Below are 25,029 nucleotides of genomic sequence, written 5' to 3'. Positions count from 1 at the left end.
CCAAGATTATGGCAACAAGAATGTTTGACAACTGGAAAATAGAGGAAGAAAATGTGGAGGCCGTGACAGACTTTGTATTTCTAGGCGCAAAGATGAGTGCAGACGCAGACTGTGGCCAGGAAATCAGAAGACGCTTCCTTCTTGGGAGGAGAGCAATGTCCAGTCTCGATCAAATAGTCAAGAGTAGAGACATCAGACTGGCAACCAAGATCCATTGCCTAGTCCAAGCCATGGTCTTCCCTGTAGTCACCTACGGATGTGAGAGCTGGACCTTCGGGAAGGCTGAGCGAAGGAAGAGAGATGCTCTTGAGCTGTGGTGTTGGAGGAAAGTGCTGAGAGTGCCTTGGACTGCGAGAAGATCCAACCAGTCCATCCTCCAGGAAAGAAATCCCGGCTGCTCACTGGAGGGAAGGAGACTAGAGACAAAGCGGAAGTCCTTTGGCCACATCATGAGGAGACAGCAAAGCCTAGAGAAGGGAATGATGCTGGGGAAAGTGGAAGGCAAAAGGAAGAGGGGCCGACCAAGGGCAAGATGGATGGATGGCATCCTTGAAGTGACTGGACTGACCTTGAAGGAGCTGGGGGTGGTGACGGCCAACAGGGAGCTCTGGCGTGGGCTGGTCCATGAGGTCACGAAGAGTCGGAGACGACTGAACGAATGAACAACATATGAACGCGTGGTTTTGCGCATGCATTGTAATATAATTTTTGGTTTTTAGTTTTTGGCTTTTAAATCCCTTCTGCTGTGTTTTCAGTGTTTTTATGTGTGATGGTCACTCGTTGGCCTGAGAAGTGTCATGGGTCCAAATTTGGTGTCAATTCGTCCAGTGGTTTTGAGTTATGTTAATCCCACAAACAAACATTGCATTTTTATTTATATAGACTAGCCGTCCCCTGCCACGTGTTGCTGTGGCCCAGTCTGTGTATATGTGTTTTGTGTGCCTATATGTGTGTCTATATATTTGTGTAAATATGTGTGTTTGCATATATGTGTGTGGTTTTGCGCATGCGTTGTTCAGTCCCCACGAACTCCTCCCCCACAAATTGCTTTCTCATCCAGAGTGCATTTGGCCCGTCCACTGTGTTTCATTTTCCATTATGTTATTTTGTACTGTTTATTTACTTGATTGGTTTATTTATTTTAACTGTTTCAAATAATAATAATAATAATAATACTATATATTGTCGAAGGCTTTCATGGCTGGAATCACTAGGTTCTTGTGGGTTTTTTTCGGGCTATAGGGCCATGTTCTAGAGGCATTTCTCCAGACGTTTCGCCTGCATCTATGGCAAGCATCCTCAGAGATAGTGAGGTCTGTTGGAACTAGGAAAAAGGGTTTATATATCTGTGGAATGGCTGGGGTGGGGCAAAGAGCTCTTCACTGCTGGAGCTAGGTGTGAATGTTTCAACTGACCACCTTCATTAGCATTTGAAGGCCTGGCTGAGCCTGGGAAAATCTTTTGTTGAGAGGTGAGAGGTGTTAAGATGTGCCTGGTTGTTTCCTCTCTGCTGTTTTGCTGTTGTAATTTTGGAGTTTTTTAATACTGGTAGCCAGATTTTGTTCATTTTCATGGTCTCTTCCTTTCTGTTGAAATTGTCCACATGCTTGTGGATTTCAATGGCTTCTCTGTGTAGTCTGACATGGTGGTTGTTGGTGTGGTCCAGCATTTTTGTGTTCTCAAATAATCTGCTGTGTCCAGGCTGGTTCATCAGGTGCTCTGCTATGGCTGACTTCTCTGGTTGAAGTAGTCTGCAGTGCCCTGTGAGGAGCGGCTTAAGGAGCTGGGCATGTTTAGCCTGAAGAAGAGAAGGCTGAGAGGAGATATGATAGCCATGTATAAATATGTGAGAGGAAGCCACAGGGAGGAGGGAGCAGATCAAGGGTCTGGAGAACAAGCCCTATGAGGAGCGGCTTAAGGAGCTGGGCATGTTTAGCCTGAAGAAGAGAAGGCTGAGAGGAGATATGATGAGGGCCATGTATAAATATGTGAAAGGAAGCCATAGGGAGGAGGGAGCAAGCTTGTTTTCTGCTTCCCTGGAGACTAGGACGCAATGGAACAATGGCTTCAAACTACAAGAGAGGAGATTCCATCTGAACTTGAGGAAGAACTTCCTGACTGTGAGAGCCGTTCAGCAGTGGAACTCTCTGCCCCGGAGTGTGGTGGAGGCTCCTTCTTTGGAAGCTTTGAAACAGAGGCTGGATGGCCATCTGTCAGGGGTGATTTGAATGCAATATTCCTGCTTCTTGGCAGAATGGGGTTGGACTGGATGGCCCAGGAGGTCTCTTCCAACTCTTTGATTCTATGATAATCTCTTCCAACTCTATCGTTCTATGATTATATGTTTGTAGAAGGTAGTGGATGTGACCTCACGGCATCTTCCTCTCGTTTAAGGGTGAGGAGTGTTTGTTTGGCTCCGAGTGTCCCTGGCAGCACAATCTCGAGAAGTACCTTGCCACCAAGCCGCCGGACATTGGAGACTGCTGCATTCTCTTCTCGCTGTTCGGCAAGTGCCGATTTGGGATCGCCTGCCGCTTCGGTGGGGCCCACTCGGGACAGGACTGCCAGAACCCGGTCAGCAAAGAACTGTGCGTCGTGAAGCCGGACGTGAAGAACCAGCATATACATAAGATCACTGCAAAGCCGGTGGTGTTTTACAAGTCCACGGACTACCTCAAATGCCTCCGCAAGGTTGAAACGGAGATGGGGATACCCGATCTTGATTTCACATCCGATTCACTATCAGAAATTCCCCCGGTAATGCCCTGCGAGAGTTCTCAGAAAACAGTCGGTGTCCTGACAGATGAGGACCTTATAAGGCTGAGGCCCTGCGAGAAAAAAAAGGTATTTGTTTTATTTATTTGTCGTGTCAGGACAACCAGTCAATTGTATTACATTTCTAACAGAACAGAACAAACAAACAGATTAAAAAACCACAAATTTTGCAGGTTTGGTAGTTGATTAAATGTCCTTTGACCAGTATCTGGCCACTTGGAGTGCTTCTGGTGTTGCCGCAAGGAGGTCCTCCATTGTGCATGTGGCAGGGCTCAGGTTGCATTGCAGCAGATGGTCTGTAGTTTGCTCTTCTCCGCACTCGCATGTCGTGGATTCCACTTTGTGGCCCCATTTCCGCCACAAATGGTGCCAGAGCGCAGTCTGTTCAGCGGCTTCCAAGTCGCCCAGTCTTCTGTGTGCCCAGGGGAGGAGTCTCTCATTTGGTCTCAGCCACTGATTGAGGTTCTGGGTTTGAGCCTGCCACTTTTGGACTCTCGCTTGCTGAGATGTTCCAGCGAGTGTCTCTGTAGATCTTAGAAAACTATTTCTAGACTTAAGTCGTTGACATGCTGGCTGATATCCAAACAAGGGATGAGCTGGAGATGTCTCTGCCTTGGTCCTTTCACTATTGGCTGCTACTTCCCGGCGGATGTCAGGTGGTGCTATACTGGCTAAGCAGTGTAATTTCTCCAGTGGTGTAGGACACTGTTGGGGTTCAGCCTGTGTGTGAACCTGAACCTGATTCTCTGATTGTATTACCTGATGCCAGTGTCGATGTCAATGTGAATTCTGAGGCCAATATAGATGATGATGGTTTGAGTAGTGAAAATCCTACAGCCTTGGAAAGTGAAAGTCAAGATTGCCATGAGAACATGCACTCCGAGCCGAGACGTTTCACTCCCTTTTCCTCTCCAGAGAATCTGACACCTGGTCTGCCTAATGAGGATAGGCGGGGGCAGATTTGGCAGAGCCGGGGAGAAGCACAAAGTTTACGTAGGTCAGCTAGATAGAAATGCAAACAAAAACTTCAGGCGTGTCTCGTAATAGATTTCTCGGCCTTAAGTATGCCTGGCCTGAATGCAGCTTCAGACCAGGCATCGTTCCAGATTCATGTCCAAACTTTTGCAGGTCTCCTGATTCAAGTGGCCTTGTTCCTCGGAGGTTTTCTAGTTGTTCCAAGTACGGTTAGTGGATTGCTAAGAGCTTCCAGGATTCAGCAGTTTCGCTGTGGGTTTTATGATTTTGTTTATGGACATTTCTTGTTGCTGATTTTTACTGTGGCTTTTTACCTTTGCATATTTCCTCTTTTGTATTCATCTTTCATCAATAAAAAAGGATTGTTTTCCTGGAGTCAAGTGTGGTGGATTGCTGTCTGAGGGTCCAGTTTCCTGCTCTGGGTTGCAACAGACGCAGACACCCCATCATAATGCGGCATGTCTCATTAAGAGCCACTTCTACTGTTTTAGTGTGGTGAGATGTGTTCCATACTGGGCTCTGCATCTCGTGGTGCCAGAGCGCAGTCTGTTCAGTGCCTTCCAAGTCGCCCAGTCCTCTGTGTGCCCAGGGGGGAGTCTCTCATTGGGTATCAGCCATTGGTTGAGGTTCTGGGTTTGAGCCTGCCACTTTTGGACTCTCGCTTGCTGAGGTGTTCCAGCGAGTGTCTCTGTAGATCTTAGAAAGCTATATCTTGATTTAAGTCGTTGACGTGCTGGCTGATATCCAAACGGGATGAGCTGGGGAGAGGGATCCCCAAGTGATGACACATGCAGGAGACAAGATGGAACTGTCCCCTGACCCCCTCTCTCTTCACTCTGGCCCAGAGCTGCAGTTGTTGCTGGGGAGAGGGATCCCCAAGTGATGACATATGCAGGAGACAAGATGGAACTGTCCCCTGGCCTCCACTCTGGCCCAGAGCGGCAGTTGGTGCTGGGCGGAGGGATCCCCAAGTGATGACACATGCAGGAGACAAGATGGAACTGTCCCCTGGTTCCCACTCTCTTCACTCTTGCCCAGAGCGGCAGTTGGTGCAGGAGGAGAGGGATCCCCAGGTGATGACACATGCAGGAGACAAGATGGAACTGTCCCCTGGTCCCCTCTCTCTTCACTCTGGCCCAGAGCGGCAGTTGGTGTTGAGAGGAGGGGTCCCCAGGTGATGACGTATGCAGGAGACAAGACGGAACTGTCCTCTGGCCCCCTCTCTCTTCACTCTGGCCCTGAGTGGCAGTTGGTGTTGAGAGGAGGGGTCCCCAACTGATGACATATGCCGGAGACAAGGTGGAACTGTCCCCTGGTCCCCTCTCTCTTCACTCTGGCCCAGAGCGGCAGTTGGTGTTGAGAGGAGGGATCCCCAGGTGATGACACATGCAAGAGACAAGATGGAACTGTCCTCTGTCCGTCCTTTAGAGACATGTAGAATCTTGTTTTGCTTTTGGTGCCTTATTTCGTCCTCACACCGTCTTTTCTCTGTCTTCACAGCTGGATGTTCTTGGGAAGCTTTATTTATCCCCTTTAGGAGAGGTAAGCCGGTGCTTTATTTACTCTCTCTCTCTCTCGATTGGGAACGAAACATCCTCTTGATAGAAAACCCCAAGAGTAAGAATCCCATGTTCTTCCTCTGGCGGTTCAGTCTGTCCACAGTCCTCTCCCTTCTCTTGGATTTCAGTGGGGCAACGTCCCTTTCCGGAGGATTTGCAAGCGGTTCGGGGCAGACATCACCTGCAGCAGTATTCCTCAAAAGGTGTACAGGTGGAGGCTGGCGAAGATTGGAGAATCCTTCCACCGCCACGAATCAGAAGACCTTTTTGGCATCCAGGTAGCTCTAGAAAGTGGGTAATGGCAGTTCTGCATGCCAAGTTTGGTCTTTATTGGTCAATGGGTGGCTACCTCTAAGGATGCTTGCCATAGATACAGGCGAAACGTCAGGAGAGAATGCCTCTAGAACAGTGGTTCTCAACCTTCCTAATGCCGCGACCCCCTCATGTTGTGGTGACCCCCAACCATAATGTTATTTTCGTTGCTACTTCACAACTGTAATTTTGCTCCTGTTATGATTCATAATCTAAATATCTGATATGCAGGATGTATTTTCAGTCACTGGAACAAATTTGGCACAAATACCCAATATGCCCAAATTTGAGTACTGGTGAGGTTGGGGGTGATTGATTTTGTCATTTGGTAATGCTGGAGTTGCTGGGATTTATAGTTCACCTAAAATCAAAGAGCCTTCTGAACTCCACCAATGATGGAATTGAATCAAACTTGGCACACAGAATTCCCATGACCAAGAGAAAATACTGGGAAGGTCTGGTGGACATTGACCTTGGGTTTTTTTGGAGTTGTAGTTCACCTACTTGCAGAGAACACTGTGGACTCAAGCAATGATGGATCTGGATCAAACTTGGCACAAATACTCAATATGCCCAAATGTGAACACTGGTAGAGTTTGGAGAAAATAGACCTTGTCATTTGGGGAAATAGATCTTGACATTTGGGAGTTGTAGTCGCTGGGATTTATAGTTTACCTACAATCAAAGAGCATTCTGAACTCCACCAACGATGGAATTGAATCAAACTTGGCCCACAGAATTCCCATGGCCATCAGAAAATACTGTAAGAGTTTGGTGGGCATTGACCTTGGGTTTTTTTGGAGTTGTAGTTCACCTACTTGCAGAGAACACTGTGGACTCAAGCAATGATGGATCTGGATCAAACTTGGCACAAATACTCAATATGCTCAAATGTGAACACTGGTAGAGTTTGGAGAAAATAGACCTTGTCATTTGGGGAAATAGATCTTGACATTTGGGAGTTGTAGTCGCTGGGATTTATAGTTCACCTACAATCAAAGAGCATTCTGAACTCCACCAACGATGGAATTGAATCAAACTTGGCCCACAGAATTCCCATGGCCATCAGAAAATACTGTAAGAGTTTGGTGGGCATTGACCTTGGGTTTTTTTGGAGTTGTAGTTCACCTACTTGCAGAGAACACTGTGGACTCAAGCAATGATGGATCTGGATCAAACTTGGCACAAATACTCAATATGCTCAAATGTGAACACTGGTAGAGTTTGGAGAAAATAGACCTTGTCATTTGGGGAAATAGATCTTGACATTTGGGAGTTGTAGTCGCTGGGATTTATAGTTCACCTACAATCAAAGAGCATTCTGAACTCCACCAACGATGGAATTGAATCAAACTTGGCCCACAGAATTCCCATGGCCATCAGAAAATACTGTAAGAGTTTGGTGGGCATTGACCTTGGGTTTTTTTTGGAGTTGTAGTTCACCTACTTGCAGAGAACACTGTGGACTCAAGCAATGATGGATCTGGATCAAACTTGGCACAAATACTCAATATGCCCAAATGTGAACACTGGTAGAGTTTGGAGAAAATAGACCTTGTCATTTGGGGAAATAGATCTTGACATTTGGGAGTTGTAGTCGCTGGGATTTATAGTTCACCTACAATCAAAGAGCCTTCTGAACTCCACCAATGATGGAATTGAATCAAACTTGGCACACAGAATTCCCATGACCAAGAGAAAATACTGGGAAGGTCTGGTGGACATTGACCTTGGGTTTTTTTGGAGTTGTAGTTCACCTACTTGCAGAGAACACTGTGGACTCAAGCAATGATGGATCTGGATCAAACTTGGCACAAATACTCAATATGCCCAAATGTGAACACTGGTAGAGTTTGGAGAAAATAGACCTTGTCATTTGGGAGCTGTAATTGTTGGGATTTATAGTTCACCCACAATGAAATAGCATTCTGAACCCCACTGATAGAATTGGACCAAACTTTCCACACAGAACCCCCATGACCAACAGAAAATACTATGTTTTCTGATGGTCTTTGGTGACCCCTCTGACACCCCCTTGCGACCCCCATGGGGGTCCCGACCCCCAGGTTGAGAAACACTGCTCTAGAACCTGAGCCTTGATACTCCCCCACTTAGTCCCTTTCAAAATGGTGACGGGAAGCGACATCCCATCGCCTTTCTTCTTCTGGTTTGAGAGAACTTGTGGAGGAAGACAAAACTATTTGATATATTGTCGAAGGCTTTCATGGCCAGAATCACTGGGTTGTTGTAGGTTTTTTCGGGCTATATGGCCATGTTCTAGAGCAGTGGTTCTCGACCTTCCTAATGCCACGACCCCTTAATACGCTTCCTCATGTTATGGTGACCCCCCAACCATAAAATTAATTTCGTTGCTACTTCATAACTCATTTTGCTGCTGTTTTGAATAGTAACAGATTGGGGGAGGGTATTGGTTTTGTCAATTGGGAGTTGTAGTTGCGGGGATTTATAGTTCGCCTACAATCAAGAGCATTCTGAACTGCACCAATGATGGAATTGAGCCAGACTTGGCCCACAGAATTCCCATGGCCATCAGAAAATACTGTAAGAGTTTGGTGGGCATGGGGAAATAGATCTTGACATTTGGGAGTTGTAGTCGCTGGGATTTATAGTTCACCTACAATCAAAGAGCATTCTGAACTCCACCAACGATGGAATTGAATCAAACTTGGCCCACAGAATTCCCATGGCCATCAGAAAATACTGTAGGAGTTTGGTGGGCATTGATCTTGAGTTTTGAGAGTTGTAGTTTACCTACATCCAGAGAGAACTGTAGACTCAAACAATGATGGATCTGGACCAACCTTGGCACGAATTCTCAGTATGCCCAAATGTAAACACTAGTAGAATTTGGGGGAAATAGACCTTGACATTTGGGAGTTGTAGTCGCTGGGATTTATAGTTCACCTACAATCAAAGAGCATTCTGAACTCCACCAACGATGGAATTGAATCAAACTTGGCACACAGAATTCCCATGACCAACAGAAAGTACTGGAAGGGTTTGGTGGGCACTGACCTTGAGTTTTGGGAGTTGTAGTTCACCTACATCCAGAGACAACTGTAGACTCAAACAATGATGGATCTGGACCAACCTTGTCATGAATGTCCAAATGTGAACACTGATGGGGTTTGGGGAAAATAGACCTTGACATTTGGGAGTTGCAGTTGCTGGGATTTATAGTTCACCTACAATCAAAGAACATTCTGAACTCCACCAACAATGGAATTGAACTAAACTTGGCACTCAGAAATCCTGTGACCAATAGAAAACACTGGAAGGGTTTGGTGGGCATTGACCTTGAGTTTGGGAGTTATAGTTCATGTATATCCAGAGGAGGGCTATGGATTCATGCAATGATGGATCTGGACCAAACTTGGCACAAATACTCAATATGCCCAAATGTGAACACTGGTGGAGTCTGGGGAAAATAGACCTTGACGTTTGGGAGTTCTAGTTGTTGGGATTTATAGTTCACCTACAATCAAAGAGCATTCCGAACTCGACCAACAATAGAATTGGGTCAAACTTCTCACACAGAACCTCCATGACCAACAGAAAATACTGTGTTTTCTGATGCTCTTTGGAGGCCCCTCTGATACCCCCGCGTGACCCCTCCAGGGGCCCCGACTCCCAGGTTGAGAAACACTTCTCTAGAACATGGCCATATACCCCACAAAAACCTACAACAACCCAAAAGTGTTTGAGGTTACTTGGGGTTCTGGGATATGTGTGGGGGCGGGATAGGGGATACTTTTCACGTTGGGTTTTTTTCTAGCTCTGGGCAGCCGATCCACTCACCAAAGGTGCAGCGGAAGATCCAGGTTTTAAGGTCCTTTTTAAAGGTTTATAGGGTAGGGGCTTTCCTAATCTCTCCAGGTAATGCCAAGGACAAAAACGTTGAGGCTGAGCAATAGTATGAGGTTGTATACCTACTCACCAAGGGTGCAGCGGAAGATCCAGGTTTTAAGGTCCTTTTTAAAGGTTTCTAGGGTAAGGGCTTTCCTAATCTCTCCAGGTAATGCCAAGGACAAAAACCTTGAGGCTGAGCAATAGTATGATGTTGTATACCTACTCACCAAGGGCGCAGCGGAAGATCCAGGTTTTAAGGTCCTTTTTAAAGGTTTCTAGGGTAGGGGCTTTCCTAATCTCTCCAGGTAATGAGTTCCAGATGGAGGAAGGCAAAACTATTTGAGGTTACTTAGGATTCTGGGATATGCGTGGGGGTGGGATAGGGGATACTTTTCATGTTGGGTTTTTTTCTAGCTCTGGGCAGCCGATCCAGAGCTCGTTCCTGTCTTCGGTTGTAAACCTGGCTCTGTTGAAGGGAAGTAGGACGCTGATTCCTTAGCACTGCCTTTTCCGACGGGATTGTTGTTTGGGGTTGCATGATTTGCTTGTGTGGGCTGGTTGTTCTATGAGTTTCCCTCTCTTGGCCCTGCAGTTAGGAGTATCATCAGCTCCACACCGCATGATCAAATGCTCAGAATACTTCAATGAACGGATCCAAGTGGATTTCTTGGAGATTAACGATGGAGATCTGAACACGGTATGGCAAGGATGTGTCTCTGTCGCTCTTTGGGGGGATGCCCAATGGTTTGTTTTCTTCCCTTGTGTGAAGGTAGAAAACTGCAACTCAAGAAAGGGGAATGTGGCAGAATTGACCCCTTAGGACAGCGGTTCTCAACCTTCCTGATGCCACGACCCCTTAATACCGTTCCTCATGTTGTGGTTATTTATCGTGTCATCAGCAACCATACCACTGTATTACATTTCTAACAGAACAAAACAAACAAACAAACAGATAGAAAAACACAATTTTGCAAACTTGGTAGTTGATTAGATGTCCTTTGACCAGTATCTGGCCCCTTGGAGTGCCTCTGGTGTTGCCGCAAGAAGGTCCTCCATTGTGGATGTGGCAGGGCTCAGGTTGCATTGCAGCAGGTGGTCAGTGGTTTGCTCTTCTCCACACTCGCATGTCGTGGATTCCACTTTGTAACCCCATTTCTGAAGGTTGGCTCTGCATCTCGTGGTGCCAGAGCGCAGTCTGTTCAGTGCCTTCCAAGTCGCCTAGACACCCTGTGTGCCCAGGGGGAGTCTCTCATTGGGTATCAGCCATTGGTTGAGGTTCTGGGTTTGAGCCTGCCACTTTTGGACTCTCGCTTGCTGAGGTGTTCCAGCGAGTGTCTCTGTAGATCTTAGAAAGCTATATCTTGATTTAAGTCGTTGACGTGCTGGCTGATACCCAAACAGAGGATGAGCTGGAGATGTCTCTGCCTTGGTCCTTTCACTATTGGCTGCTACTTCCCGGCGGATGTCAGGTGGTGCAATACCGGCTAAGCAGTGTAATTTCTCGAGTGGTGTAGGGCGCAGACACCCGGTGATAATGCGGCATGTTTCATTAAGAGCCACATCCACTGTTTTAGCGTGGTGAGATATGTTCCACACTGGCAGTTACAGCTAGTATTATATGTATATACAATATATTATATTATATTATATTATATTATATTATATTATATTATTAGTAAAGCACAGGAGACAAGATGGAACTGTCTTCAACTGTACCCCCCTCTCTCTTCACTATATGTCTATATTGTTGATTTTCCTGGATGTTTATGGCAGTGAATCAACATGATGGATATTGAATAGTCTTTTGGGTGGGCAACCGTTTAATAACAGGCAGATTATTCAGTTTGGTGACCTCATCGGGGTAGTTTTTTGTCTTGGCAAGATTTGTTGGATAGTAGGAAGAAGGCGGTCTTTTCCATGTGTCTCTCCTTTTTTTTTCCAGGGCAGAGGATGTGATTTAATGTTGGATCCCATCAAATTTGAACAGATTGTCCGTGGCATGGACTACGTACGTTGGGCAGCTGGGCAGAGGACTCTCCTCTCTTCTATCCTCCTTGGCAGATGGATGTTGTCTGCACTTGTGTCCCCTTCAGCCAGGGAAAGGGAGAGGGCTCTTTTCTGCTTTTTTGACGCATCAAATTGGTTCCTGGCACGTCACACTGCGTTGCGTTTCTCTTGTTGTTAGGTGTCGAACGTTCCTATCACAGTGAAACTGAGGAGCGGCATATCCCCGCAGAAGAATCTGGCTCACACCGTCATCCCCAAACTCCATCATTGGGGAGCCGCTATGGTCACGGTATAGTAGCCCCACTCTGTCTTTTGTCTCAGGCCTCCTTACATAGAATCATAGAATCAAAGAATCAAAGAGTTGGAAGAGACCTCCTGGGCCAATTGGTTAAGTGGACGAACACAGAGAGTGCTCACTAATGCTTCCTCTTCATCTTGGAAAGAAGTGACAAGTGGAGTGCCGCAGGGTTCCGTCCTGGGCCCGGTCCTGATCAGGATCTTCATTAATGACTTAGATGAAGGGCGAGAAGGCATGATCATCAAGTTTGCAGACGACACCAAATTGGGAGGGATAGCCAATACTCCAGAGGACAGGAGCAGGATTCAAAACGATCTTGACAGATTAGAGAGATGACGGGCCAAAACTAACAAAATGAAGTTCAACAGTGACAAATGCAAGATACTCCACTTTGGCAGAAAAAATGAAATGCAAAGATACAGAATGGGGGACAATGCCTGGCTCGAGAGCAGTACGTGTGAAAAAGATCTTGGAGTCCTCGTGGACAACAAGTTAAACATGAGCCAGGAATGTGATGTGGCGGCAACAAAAGCCAATGGGATTTTGGCCTGCATCAATAGGAGCATAGTGTCTAGATCTAGGGAAGTTATGCTACCCCTCTATTCTGCTTTGGTTAGACCACATCTGGAATATTGTGTCCAATTCTGGGCACCACAATTCAAGAGAGATATTGACAAGCTGGAATGTGTCCAGAGGAGGGCGACTAAAATGATCAAGGGTCTGGAGAACAAGCCCTATGAGGAGCGGCTTAGGGAACTGGGCATGTTTAGCCTGAAGAAGAGAAGGCTGAGAGGAGATATGATAGCCATGTATAAATATGTGAGAGGAAGCCACAGGGAGGAGGGAGCAAGCTTGTTTTCTGCTTCCTTGGAGACTAGGACGCAATGGAACAATGGCTTCAAACTACAAGAGAGGAGACTCCATCTGAACATGAGGAAGAACTTCCTGACTGTGAGAGCCGTTCAGCAGTGGAACTCTCTGCCCCGGAGTGTGGTGGAGGCTCCTTCTTTGGAAGCTTTTAAGCAGAGGCTGGATGGCCATCTGTCAGGGGTGATTTGAATGCAATATTCCTGCTTCTTGGCAGAAAGGGGTTGGACTGGATGGCCCAGGAGGTCTCTTCCAACTCTTTGATTCTATGATTCTATGATTCTATGAAATACATGTGGAAATATAGGAATCACAAGAAATTCATATCAGACACCCCCTCCCTATCCCATCCATCAGAGAAATTGATTAAAGTTATGATTTCAGCTAAACATGAGTCCATAGTTCATTCAGGGGAAATTCATAGATAAAAATAAGTCCTTTGAAGTCCAAAACACTTGGCAGAGAGTCCAAAGTCACAAAAAGTTTAGGGATGTCCACTGAGCCAAAGGATGGGGTCCTGCAGCGCTGAGATCGAAGCTAGTCCTTGGTCATGGTATCCTGGGACGACTCTCCGGGATGGGCCTGGGAGGTACGGCTTTGTCGTGGCTCCGGTCCAGGAGGGTCGATCCCAGATGGTGAAGCTGGGAGACACCTGCTCGGACCCAGTGCCAGTCAGCTTGCGTATGATATTGTTTCTAGCACCCACTTTTTGCTTGATATTCAGGCAATGCTTCTTGTAGGTCAGAGCACGGTCCAGAGTGACTCCCAGGGATTTGGGTGCTCTGCAATGCTCCAGTGGGATTCCTTCCCAGGTGATCCTCAGAGCTTGGGATGCTTCTCTGTTCTTGAGATGAAAGGCACATGTCCGTGTTTTAGATGGATTAGGGATCAGCTGGTTTTCCCTGTAATAGGCAGTAAGAGCACCTAGAGCTTCGGAGAGCTTCTGTTCAACCATCTCAAAGCTCCCTGCTTGAGTGGTGATGGCACGATCATCAGCATAGATGAAGCTCTCTGTCCCTTCTGGCAGTGGCTGGTCATTTGTGTAGATGTTGAACATGGATGGAGCAAGCACGCTCCCCTGAGGCAGGCCGTTCTTCTGTTTCCGCCATCTGCTTCTCTGACCCTGGAACTCAACAAATTAATTAATTAATTAACCGTATTTATATACCGCCTTTCTCAGCCCGAAGGCGACTCCAAGGCAGTTTACGGTCGGCACGATTCGATGCCCCCCCAACAACATAAATTACCATTAAAAGCAATTAACATCTATATAAATAAAAATGTAATGTTCGCTACCTCTGAGGATGCTTGCCCTAGATGCAGGCGAAATGTCAGGAGAGAATGCCTCTAGACTATGGCCGTATAGCCCGAAAAAACCTACAACAACTCAATGTAATGTTCGTTTGTGGGATTAACATATAACTCAAAATCCCGCTGGACAAATTGCCGCCAAATTTGGACACAAGACAGCTACTAACCCAAGGAGTGACCATCACTCAAAAAAATGATTTTTGTCATTTGGGAGTTGTAGTTGCTGGGATTTATAGTTCACCTACAATCAAAGAGCATTCTGGATTCCAACGATGGAATAGAACCAAACTTGGCACACAGAACTCCCATGACAAACAGAAAATATTTGAAGGGTTTGGTGGGCATTGACCTTGAATTTGGGAGTTGTAGTTCACCTACATCCAGAGACTCAAATAATGATGAATACTGGTGGGGTTGGGGAGGGGATTGATGTTGTCATTTGGGAGTTGTAGTTGCTGGGATTTTTAGTTCACCTACAATCAAGGATCATTCTGAACTCCACCAATGATGGAATTGAACCAAAGCTGGCACACAGAACTCCCATGACCAACAGAAAATACTTGAAGGGTTTGGTGGGCATTGACCTTGAATTTGGGATTCCTTCCCTGTAATAGGCAGTAAGGGCACCGAGAGCTTCGGAGAGCTTCAGTTCAACCATCTCAAAGCTCCCTGCTTGAGCAGTAATGGCACGATCATCAGCATAGACGAAGCTCTCTGTCCCTTCTGGCCGTGGCTGGTCATTTGTGTAGATGTTGAACATGGATGGAGCAAGCACGCTCCCCTGAGGCAGGCCGTTCTTCTGTTTCCGCCATCTGCTTCTCTGGCCCTGGAACTCAACAAAAAAGCTCCTGTTTTGTAGCAGGTTTCCTATGAGGCGGGTGAGGTGGTCGTCCTTTGTGATAAAATAATAAATGTAATGATAATATTAATAATATAAGTAGAGCAAAATAAATGTAGTAGTAGTAATAATAATAATAATAAGTAGTCTATTCAGTAGTCCCGAATAGACTACTGCAATGCTCTCTACGTGGGGTTGCCCTTGAAGACTGTTCGGAAACTTCAACTAGTCCAACGAGCGGCAGCCAGATTGCTCACCGGAGCGACATACAGGGAGCATACCGCCCCCCTGTTGTGCCAGCTCCACTGGCTGCCGATTCAGTTCCGAGCACAATTCAAGGTGCTGGTTTTGACCTACAAAACCCTATACGGTTCCGGTCCAGTGTATCTGTCCGAACGTATCTCCCTCTATGTCCCACCCCGGAGTCTGAGATCATCTGGGGAGGCCCTGCTCTCGACCCCACCACTGTCACAAGTGAGGCTGGTAGGGACGAGGAGCAGGGCTTTCTCAGTGGTGGCCCCCCACCTGTGGAACTCACTCCCGGGGGAGATTAGGGCTTCATCATCCCTCCTCGCCTTCAGGAGGAGGGTGAAAACCTGGTTATGGGACCAGGCCTTTGGGCACTCTGGCAATTAAATCAGTCAATCAGGCAGGTAAGACCAGCAGGATGGATGAATGGAACGAAAAACTAGATCTAGGTGTTAACAAACACTGACCATGTAAGAGGAGAAACTGGGTTTGTATTTGGTTTTAATGATTTTATTGATTTTATGGTTATAATGCATGCATGTCAACTGTGAATTGTTGTAATTTTGTGTAATTTTGTGTACTATTGTTTATGATGCTGGCATCAAATTGTTCCTTGCTCCTGTAAGCCGCCCTGAGTCCCCTTCGGGGTGAGAAGGGCGGGGTAAAAGAACCCCCAAATAAATAACAACAACAATAACAGAGTAAAATAATAAATAACTTGACTTGAGTGTAAGCCGATGGGGACTTTTTCAGCCTAAAAAAGGGGCTGAAAAACTAGGTTTATACTTAACTATATACAGTAAATAGCCTAAGTTGATACTTCTGACTCTCTCAGCTTCACGGACGGCCAAAAGAAATCCCAATGAGTGAGCCGGCGGACTGGAACTACATATCACACTGTGCCCATATTGCCAGACCGATGCCTCTTTTTGGTAAGCTGTGTTTATATTGCCTTTTCTTTGTTCCTGTGCATTGGTTGGGCTGAGGCACGACCAAGATATGCCCGACTGTTTTTCTGCTGAGTCCATCTTTCTTCCCTTTCTTGTGATCCAGGGAATGGAGATATTTTCTCCTTTGAAGATGTCATAAAAGCCAAGGAAACTGGCATTTCGGGGGTCACGATTGCAAGGCAAGTGCTTTTTCCTTTTCTGCAGTGGGAATATCCCGACACAGGACAAGTGATTGTTCATAGCCTTTCATATCATGGCGCCATTGTCAATGGAATGGCGATGATCTCAGCACACACAAGGCACTGAAACACATCTTCTTACACTAAAGCTACTTCATTAAACACAAAACTAAAATAATATTTACACTAGAAGCTAAGGAGAACAAGAAGCAAGCGGCTACATGGTTCGGCTTTTCGTTGTAATCTAGAATCAGGCACCTCCTTACATTCCACAGTGACGAGATGACGTACGACGCAACACAGCTTACAACACTTTCCGCACTGAGATTTACGACTCCTCCTTCATGATACAGTTAACCCTTTCCACACAGGAATTACAATCTCACAGCATTACATTTCTAAGCACACAAACACCAACTTTGAAAACTACAGTACAGTTAATCAAAACACACACATATATTCTCAACAGCCATTCCGTGTTACATTAAATAGTTTGTAATTTTTTTATGCCTCCCAAGTCTTTGCCTTGGTCTCAGTGACATCAGAGGGTTGTTCGGTGAGGACTGGGCCTTTTCGGTGTCTGCTCCCATCTTCTGGACCGACATCTCTCTTTATCTGTATTTCTTCTCAGGGCCGCCTTGGTGAAGCCGTGGATCTTCACCGAAATCAAAGAGATGCGGCACTGGGACATCTCCGCCCGGGAACGGCTGGACATGCTCAAAGACTTCACGGCCTATGGTTTGGAGTATTGGGGGACCGACACGAACGGCGTGGAGAAAACCCGGGCCGCCCTCTTGCAATGGCTGTATTACCTCTGCAGGTAACAATGATCTAGAGCTGGAATTTAGGGGTCTTTGCCAGGAGGCAGAGACCAATTAGACTCATCAAATAGTTCTTTTTCCCTGGTGAGACAGAGAAGCCCCAATATTTTCCCCTGATTTCCCAATGAAGAGTCTCACCAAGTTGAAGAAAAGCCATCGAGGTTTTATTTGCGATTCAGCTGAAAAGGATGCAGAGCTGCAATCATTCGCCAGCAGAGTATGAGGAGAATACACCAATACAGTCATATTTATAGTAAAGTCAAAGTTCCAGAGTTCAAACTTCCCGCCCCACCTCCCTGCCGCCCTCCACCGTGATTGGACAATGGGCAAACAGCTGGGAGGCGGCCCTCCTGCCCCTGGTGCCTCTGGACCAATCAGGAAGCTCCAGTGGTGCGTAGGATCCAATGGGGAGACCTCTGCCACTTGGCGGCGACAGCAAATCAGGAGAGAGGGAGGCAAGACGATAGAACACAAAGGAATCTGTGAAGGAGTCTTAAAAAAAGGAAATGCCATGTGGCCTGTGAGACAAAAAGCTCAAGCAGGGCTGACCTATTGTGTTTTGAGTGTTGTTAATCAACATGTGTAAAAATATCCAGATCCTTCCTGGCTGTGAGACAGGAGAACAATGAGGGTAGCCTGGGGTTAATGCTATCAATGGGAAGTAAACAAAAAGCAGAGGGGAAGATCTTACATGAAGAGTGATAGAAACTTTGCCAAACAATTCCTTACTCTAGTGGGCCGTCTCCGATGCTAGAGATAAGAATCTCCTTCTATTATCTATGCAAATGTGTCTTTAGCTGGAGGTTTCTGTAATCGCTAATGGCTTTTGTCCCCTTACTTATTTCTTTAGGGGGAGAATGGGGCAAAGGGTCAGGCTAGGGTCAGGAACACAAGGAAACATAGAAATCATATAGAGATCATACACAGGGGGGGCATGCTCGACTTCAACAACAGCTCTGCAAAACCCCACCAAATTGTATGGAAAACCGGGCCCAGTTTGGTTGAACAGAGCCTTGATTGATATAATTGAACTCCATTCAATCCATTGTAGCAGCAAACCTTAGTGTGGAAAGAATAACATAAAGCAGGCCTCTTCAATCTGCAGCCCTCCAGGCATTCGGGCTTCTGACTCCCAGAACCTTAGCTCAGTGTTTGTGTGTTGGAATTCAACCACATCACACACACACACAAAGCTAATTTGTGGAAACAGGGTAACTGTCCAGATCAGTAGCTTTCTGGTGAAATAATTACCTCACAAACCAAGTTGGAAAGCTTTAATTCAAAAGCATGCATTAGGGAATGCAACAAAGTTCCAACTGACAGTTTATTTCCCTCGCGCTGCACCCTGTCTCCTCCCCTACATTGCTCCCGTTTCCACGGCAACCCTCTTCCAGATTTCAAATATACACAGGACAGATCTGTCAGAGATTGACGATACCCAGCGGAAGGAATGCTAGATCCAGCAGACACTGAGTTGCAAAATAAGGACTCTGCAGGCTTTGAGTTACAAAAGAAACTAAGTTTAATAAGTACATACATCAGACACGTCTTTCTACAGCGAGCTACAATTCAGGAAGAAGCAAAGAACTAGTCCAAACCGAAAGCTTCTGCACATCTGCTTATCTCTTCTTGCTGAGACTGGCAACTCCCTTCTGTTCTCAGCAAGAACAAACCTTATTTTACTTTTTCAAGTTCACTTAATCACGGCCTCAAAGTATAAACATTTCTGCATGGCATTTTCAATTCACAGTGGCATCCATCTTTGTAATACATAGAAGCACATTTAAAACACATACATAACTAAATTAATCCTGACAAGATCTAAGGCAGTGGTTCTCAACCTTCCTAATGCTGCGACCCCTTCATACAGTTCCTCATGTTGTGGTGACCCCAAACCATAATATTATTTTTGTTGCTACTTCACAACTATAATTTTGCTACTGTTATGAATCATAATATAAATATCTGATATGCAGGATGTATTTTCATTCACTGGACCAAATTTGGCACAAATGCGTGAATACTGGTGGGGTTGGTAGGGGATTGATGTTGTCATTTGGGAGTTGTAATTGGTGGGATTTATAGTTTACCTATGATCAAAGAGCATTATGAACTCTAACAATGGAATTGAACCAATCTTACCACACAGAACTCCCTTGACCAACAGAAAATACTGGAAGGGTTTGGTGGGCATTGTCCTTGAGGTTTGGAGTTGTAGTTCACCTACATCCAGAGAGCACGATGGAGTCACACAATGATAGATCTGGACCAAACTTGCCATGAATACTCAACATGCCCAATGTGAATGAACACTGGTAGAGTTTGGGGAAAATAGACCTTGGCACTTGAGAGTTTTAGTTGCTGGGATTTATAGTTCACCTACAATAAAAGATCATTCTGATCCCCACCAATGATGGAATTGGGCCAAACTTCCCACATGGAACCCCTATGACCAACAGAAAATACTATGTTTTTGGATGGCCTTTGGCGACCCCTCTGAAACCCCCTCATGACCCCCCCAGGGGTCCCGACCCCCAGGTTGAGAACCACTGATCCTGACTTCACACATAACCAGGAAATAAGGTCAAGACAGTAACAAACAATTTAAAAAAATAAATAAAACGACATGCTTGATATCTCAGGCTTTGGACTCAATTGTAAAAAAAAACCCCAAAAACAAGCAAACCCCAGTTACACTGAGCATATGTTTTACCTGTTTTCCTCCTCTCCTTTCTTTTGGGCAGCTACATTCCCGTTGGGTTACGAGAGCACTTCCCTCCACAATCCGGCGACGAACACCCTTTGTTTTTGTCCGGAGACTACTTGGAAGTCTTACTGTCAAGCCAAAAGGTGACGGATATGGTGAAGATCAGGTAAAAAAAAAGGGGGGGAGGGCGAGGTTCCTGGCATCTCCGATTTCCCCTTTTTTGTAACCGAGTTAAGTGTCTTGTGTGATTTCCAAATAGCCTCCCAGGGCAGCCCCAGAGAGAATGCTGTAGCAGCCAAGCCCAATTTATGGATCTATCATCTTAGCCATTTCTCTGCCATTTCGCTCACCTGAATCTTTGGGGAAATTACCTCTTTATGGAAATTGCTAGGTTTAAAAGAATCATAGATCCTAGGTCCTGGGGATTATTATTCTCTAATGCAGTGTTTCTCAACCTGGGGGTCGGGACCCCTGTGGGGGTCGTGAGGGAGTGTCAGAGAGGTTGCCAAAGGCCTTCAGAAAACATAGTATTTTCTCTTGGTCATGGGTTCTGTGTGGGAAGTTTGGTCCAATTCTATCGTTGGTGGGGTTCAGAATGTTATTTCATTGTAGGTGAACTATAAATCCCAGCAACTACAACTCCCAAATGTCAAGGTCTGTTTTTCTCAAACTCCTCCAGTGTTCACATTTCAGCATATTGAGTATTCGTGCCAAGTTTGCTCCAGATCCATCATTGTTTCGGTCCACTGGATGTAGGTGAACTACAACTCCAAAAATTCAAGGTCAATGTCCACCAGATCCTCCCAGTATTTTCTCTTGGCCATGGGACTTCTGTGAGCCAATTTTGGTTCAATTTCATCATCGATGATGTTCAGAATGCTCTTTGACTGTAGGTGAACTATGAATCCCAGCAACTACAACTCCCAAATGTCAAGGTCTGTTTTTCTCAAACTCCTCCAGTGTTCACATTTCAGCATATTGAGTATTCGTGCCAAGTTTGCTCCAGATCCATCATTGTTTGGGTCCACTGGATGTAGGTGAACTACAACTCCAAAAATTCAAGGTCAATGTCCATCAGATCCTCACAGTATTTTTTCTTGGCCATGGGACTTCTGTGTGCCAATTTTGGTTCAATTTCATCATCGGTGATGTTCAGAATGCTCTTTGATTGTAGGTGAACTATAAATCCCAGCAACTACAACTCCCAAATGTCAAGGTCTATTTTTCTCAAACTCCTCCAGTGTTCATATTTAAGCATATCGAGTATTCGTGCCAAGTTTGGTCCAGATCCATCATTGTTTGGGTCCACTGGATGTAGGTGAACTACAACTCCAAAAATTCAAGGTCAATGTCCACCAGATCCTCCCAGTATTTTCTCTTGGCCATGGGAGTTCTGTGTGCCAAGTTTGGTTCAATTTCATCATTGGTGGTGTTCAGAATGCTCTTTGATTGTAGGTGAACTATAAATCCCAGCCACTACAACTCCCAAATGACAAAATCAATATATATATATCCCAATTTAAATTATCAAACACCTTTTCTGCATCGAGACTTAATAGGGCTAACTCTTCTTGGTTATTTCTTTTGTAGAATTTGATTGTATTTATTATTATTATTATTATTATTATTATTATTATTATTATTATTGATCCATCATCTTGGCATCATGGGGACTTATGGCAGCCTTCTCTCCACCATTTCGCTCACTTGAATCTTTGGGGAAATTACCTCTTTATGGAAATTGCTGGGCTATCCAGGCAATTCGATGGCACGCTTCCCGCATAGAGTTGCATTGGAAGACCTACCAGATTCCTATCATAGAATCAGAGGTGGAAAAGACCCCAAGGGTCATCTAGTCCAACCCATAAAGACAAACAGATTCAAATCACCCCCCAACAGATTGTTATCCAGCCTCTTCCAATCCCTATTGGAAGACAGGGTGTTTCGTCATGTGTATTGTTTCAGGTCCATAGAAACAGATATGGGGATTTCACTGTATAGATTTACCGCATTTGCAGGAGGGACGTTCTGTCCCATAACAAAACCATAGGAGAGTTTTTTGAAAACACATCCGATATTTTTCTCTTGTTCTTTCTAAGGTTCTCCATCCATAACAGGGAGGGAAAATATATTGGAGATAATTAAAGATATTGAAAAACACTGTTTGTACCTTAATATTTTGGTCTTACCCTCTTCGCGTGTCACCTTTTCGCAGCGAGATGTTTTTGGGTCCAGTCTCACCTGGCTTCACCTTCCCGTTGGAACACGATGAGAACGGCTACCCGCTGTAATGGAAGAGGGAACCAAACCGTTTGAAAGTACTACAAATGTACATGCCGCAATTATTTTCGTTCTCGTCGTTAATTAAAATTTAATCTTGTGTACATGTGTGTCTGTTCTTGTCTGGACCAAGATTTCAGCGTCTTATTGAGTCGCTTTGATCCTGGGAACCACAAAATCCATGGAATGCTCAAGTCCCCAATATGTGCAATGGTAGGGCAAAATGGTGGAGCCCTCGGTGGCACAATGGGTTAAACCACTGAGCTGCTGAACGTGCTGACTGAAAGGTCAGCGGTTTGAATCTGTTAGCTGGTCTTGACATATAAAACCCTATATGGCTCCGGCCCAGCGTACCTGTCCAAATGTATCTCCTTCTAATAATAATAATAATAATAAAACTTTATACCCCGCTACCATCTCCCCAAGGGACTCGATGCGGCTTACATGAGGCCGAGCCTCTCAGGAAGTGATTGAAGGTACTGCAAGTCCCATCATCCATGGTCCACCCTCCTCCAAACTGCAGCAGGATGTAGATAGGGTCATGGGAGCTCTGTGTGCTAAGTTTGGTCTTGATCAGTCATTGGATGAGGGTGGCAGTGGTTTCAGTAAGTGAGTGAAGGTACTGCAAAGTCCCATCATCCATAGTCCATTCTCCTTCAAACTGCAGCAGGATGTAGAGTGGGTCATGGGTGCTCTATGTGCTAAGTTTGGTCTTGATCAGTCATTGGATTAGGGTCGCAGTGGTTTCAGTAAGTAAGTGAAGGTACTGCAAAGTCCCATCATCCATAGTCCATCCTCCTTCAAACTACAGCAGGATGTAGAGTGGGTCATGGGTGCTCTATGTGCTAAGTTTGGCCTTGATCAGTCATTGGATTAGGGTCGCAGTGGTTTGAGTAAGTGAGTGAAGGTACTGCAAGTCCCATCATCCATATAGAGTGGGTCATGGGGGCTCTGTGTGCTAAGTTTGGTCTTGATCAGTCATTGGATATGGGTCGCTGTGGTTCCAGTAAGTGAGTGAAGGTACTGCAAGTCCCATCATCCATTATCCACCCTCCTCCAAAATGAAACAGGATGTAGATAGGGTCATGGGGGCTCTGTGTGCCAAGTTTGGTCTTGATCGGTCATTGGATGAGGGTCGCAGTGGTTTCTGTCAGAGTGAGACCCTCCGGTCTGGCACAGCATACTTGAGGTTTCCAGATCACACAGACTCAATTACCACACTGCAGTCTTCCTCAGTTTCAAAAACAACAAACTTTACTGAAAGCATTTCTATATGCGACTACATCTTGATGATGAAAAATGGCGACAGACAGAGTACAGCATAAAACACACAGTCAAAGAAAATCCGCCCTCCTGCCTTATCTGTCTTCTAGCTGGTACACTCCTTATTCTTCTCAGGGCAAAGGAATTCCAGTTATCTCAGTCTCAAGGACTCTACGGCCTATTCCAACTCTATAATAATAACAATCTACTGCACAAATGAACAAAACTGAACATAACTAAATCCATCTTGGAATACATATGAATACACATTATTAACACATTGAAAAACATACATATAATACTAGCAATTATCCTGACAATTTCAGTGAGTAAAAGTACTGCAAATCCCATCATCCATAGTCTATCCCCATTAGAACTGCATCAGGATGTAGAGTGGGTCATGGGGGCTCTGTGTGCCAAGTTTGGTCTTGATTGGCCATTGGATGAGGGTCGCAGTGGTTTCAGTGAGTAAAGGTACTGCAAATCCCATCATCCATGGTCTATCCCCCTTAGAACTGCATCAAGATGTAGAGTGGATCATGGGGGCTCTGTGTGCCAAGTTTGGTCTTCATTGGTCATTGGATGAGGGTCGCAGTGGTTTCAGTGAGTAAGGTACTGCAAATCCCATCATCCGTGGTCCATCCCCCTTAGGACTGCAGCAGGATGTAGAGTGGATCATGGGGGCTCTGTGTGCCAAGTTTGGTCTTGATCGACCATTGGATGAGGGTCGCAGTGGTTTCAGTGAGTAAAGGTACTGCAAATCCCATCATCCGTGGTCTATCCCCCTTAGAACTGCATCAGGATGTAGAGTGGATCATGGGGGTTCTGTGTGCCAAGTTTGGTCTTCATTGGTCATTGGATGAGGGTCGCAGTGGTTTCAGTGAGTAAGGTACTGCAAATCCCATCACCCGTGGTCCATCCCCCTTAGGACTGCAGCAGGATGTAGAGTGGATCATGGGGGCTCTGTGTGCCAAGTTTGGTCTTGATCGACCATTGGATGAGGGTCGCAGTGGTTTCAGTGAGTAAAGGTACTGCAAATCCCATCATCCGTGGTCTATCCCCCTTAGAACTGCATCAGGATGTAGAGCGGGTCATGGGGGCTCTGTGTGCCAAGTTTGGTCTTTATCACTCTTTGTTGGGGGCCATAGTGGTCCGTGGGAACCAAACCTTTTGAAAGTACTACAAATCCCATAATCTGTGTTCCACTTCCCCCATACCCCACCAGGACGTAAAGGGGGTCCCGGGGGTTATGTTTGCCAAGTTTGGTGCAGGTAGTTCACCTACAATCAAAGAGCATTCTGAACTCCACCAATGATGGAATTGAACCAAACATGGCATACAGGATTTCCATGACCAACAGAACACACTGGAAGGGTTTGGTGAGCATTGACCTTGAGTTTGGGAGTTGTAGTTCACCTACATCCAGAGAGCACTGTGGACTCAAACAATGATGGATCTGGACCAAACTTGACACAAAAATTACATATGCCTAAATATGAACACAGATGGAGTTTGGAGGAAATAGACCTTGACATTTGGGATTTGTAGTTACTGGGATTTATAGTTCACTACAATTAAAGAGCATTCTGAACCTCACCAATGACAGAATTGGGGCAAACTTCCCACACAGAACCCCCATGACCAACAGAAAATACTTAAGGCCACCCAGTCCAACTCCCTTCACCAGGGCAAGAAAATGTAATCAAATCCCTCCTGACAGAGAGCCATCCAGTCATAAATATAAATAGATAGATATGATTCTCTCTCT

The 25,029-nt window shown here is 45.6% G+C and overlaps 1 protein-coding gene across 2 annotated transcripts in view; it reads left to right on the top strand.

Annotated features, from left to right (window-relative positions):
• Positions 1 to 22,102, top strand: part of LOC132764375 (tRNA-dihydrouridine(47) synthase [NAD(P)(+)]-like) — a 28,442-nt gene extending 6,340 nt beyond the window's left edge. Inside the window, exons 3-13 of one of the 2 annotated variants that reach the window (XM_067472500.1) lie at positions 2,395 to 2,844; positions 5,251 to 5,292; positions 5,438 to 5,587; positions 10,084 to 10,188; positions 11,434 to 11,499; positions 11,677 to 11,787; positions 15,897 to 15,993; positions 16,115 to 16,190; positions 16,822 to 17,010; positions 19,756 to 19,884; positions 21,934 to 22,102. In XM_067472500.1, the coding sequence (XP_067328601.1) occupies positions 2,395 to 2,844; positions 5,251 to 5,292; positions 5,438 to 5,587; positions 10,084 to 10,188; positions 11,434 to 11,499; positions 11,677 to 11,787; positions 15,897 to 15,993; positions 16,115 to 16,190; positions 16,822 to 17,010; positions 19,756 to 19,884; positions 21,934 to 22,009 (1,491 nt within the window). In that variant the 3' untranslated portion in view covers positions 22,010 to 22,102. The remainder of the gene's footprint in view (positions 1 to 2,394; positions 2,845 to 5,250; positions 5,293 to 5,437; positions 5,588 to 10,083; positions 10,189 to 11,433; positions 11,500 to 11,676; positions 11,788 to 15,896; positions 15,994 to 16,114; positions 16,191 to 16,821; positions 17,011 to 19,755; positions 19,885 to 21,933) is intronic. The other variant, XM_067472501.1, reaches the window with a different exon arrangement.
• The last annotated feature ends 2,927 nt before the right edge of the window (positions 22,103 to 25,029 follow it).

Source organism: Anolis sagrei, chromosome 12 (assembly GCF_037176765.1).
Source record: "Anolis sagrei isolate rAnoSag1 chromosome 12, rAnoSag1.mat, whole genome shotgun sequence".
NCBI lineage: Eukaryota > Metazoa > Chordata > Lepidosauria > Squamata > Dactyloidae > Anolis > Anolis sagrei.
This window is presented reverse-complemented; position numbering and strand designations above follow the sequence as displayed.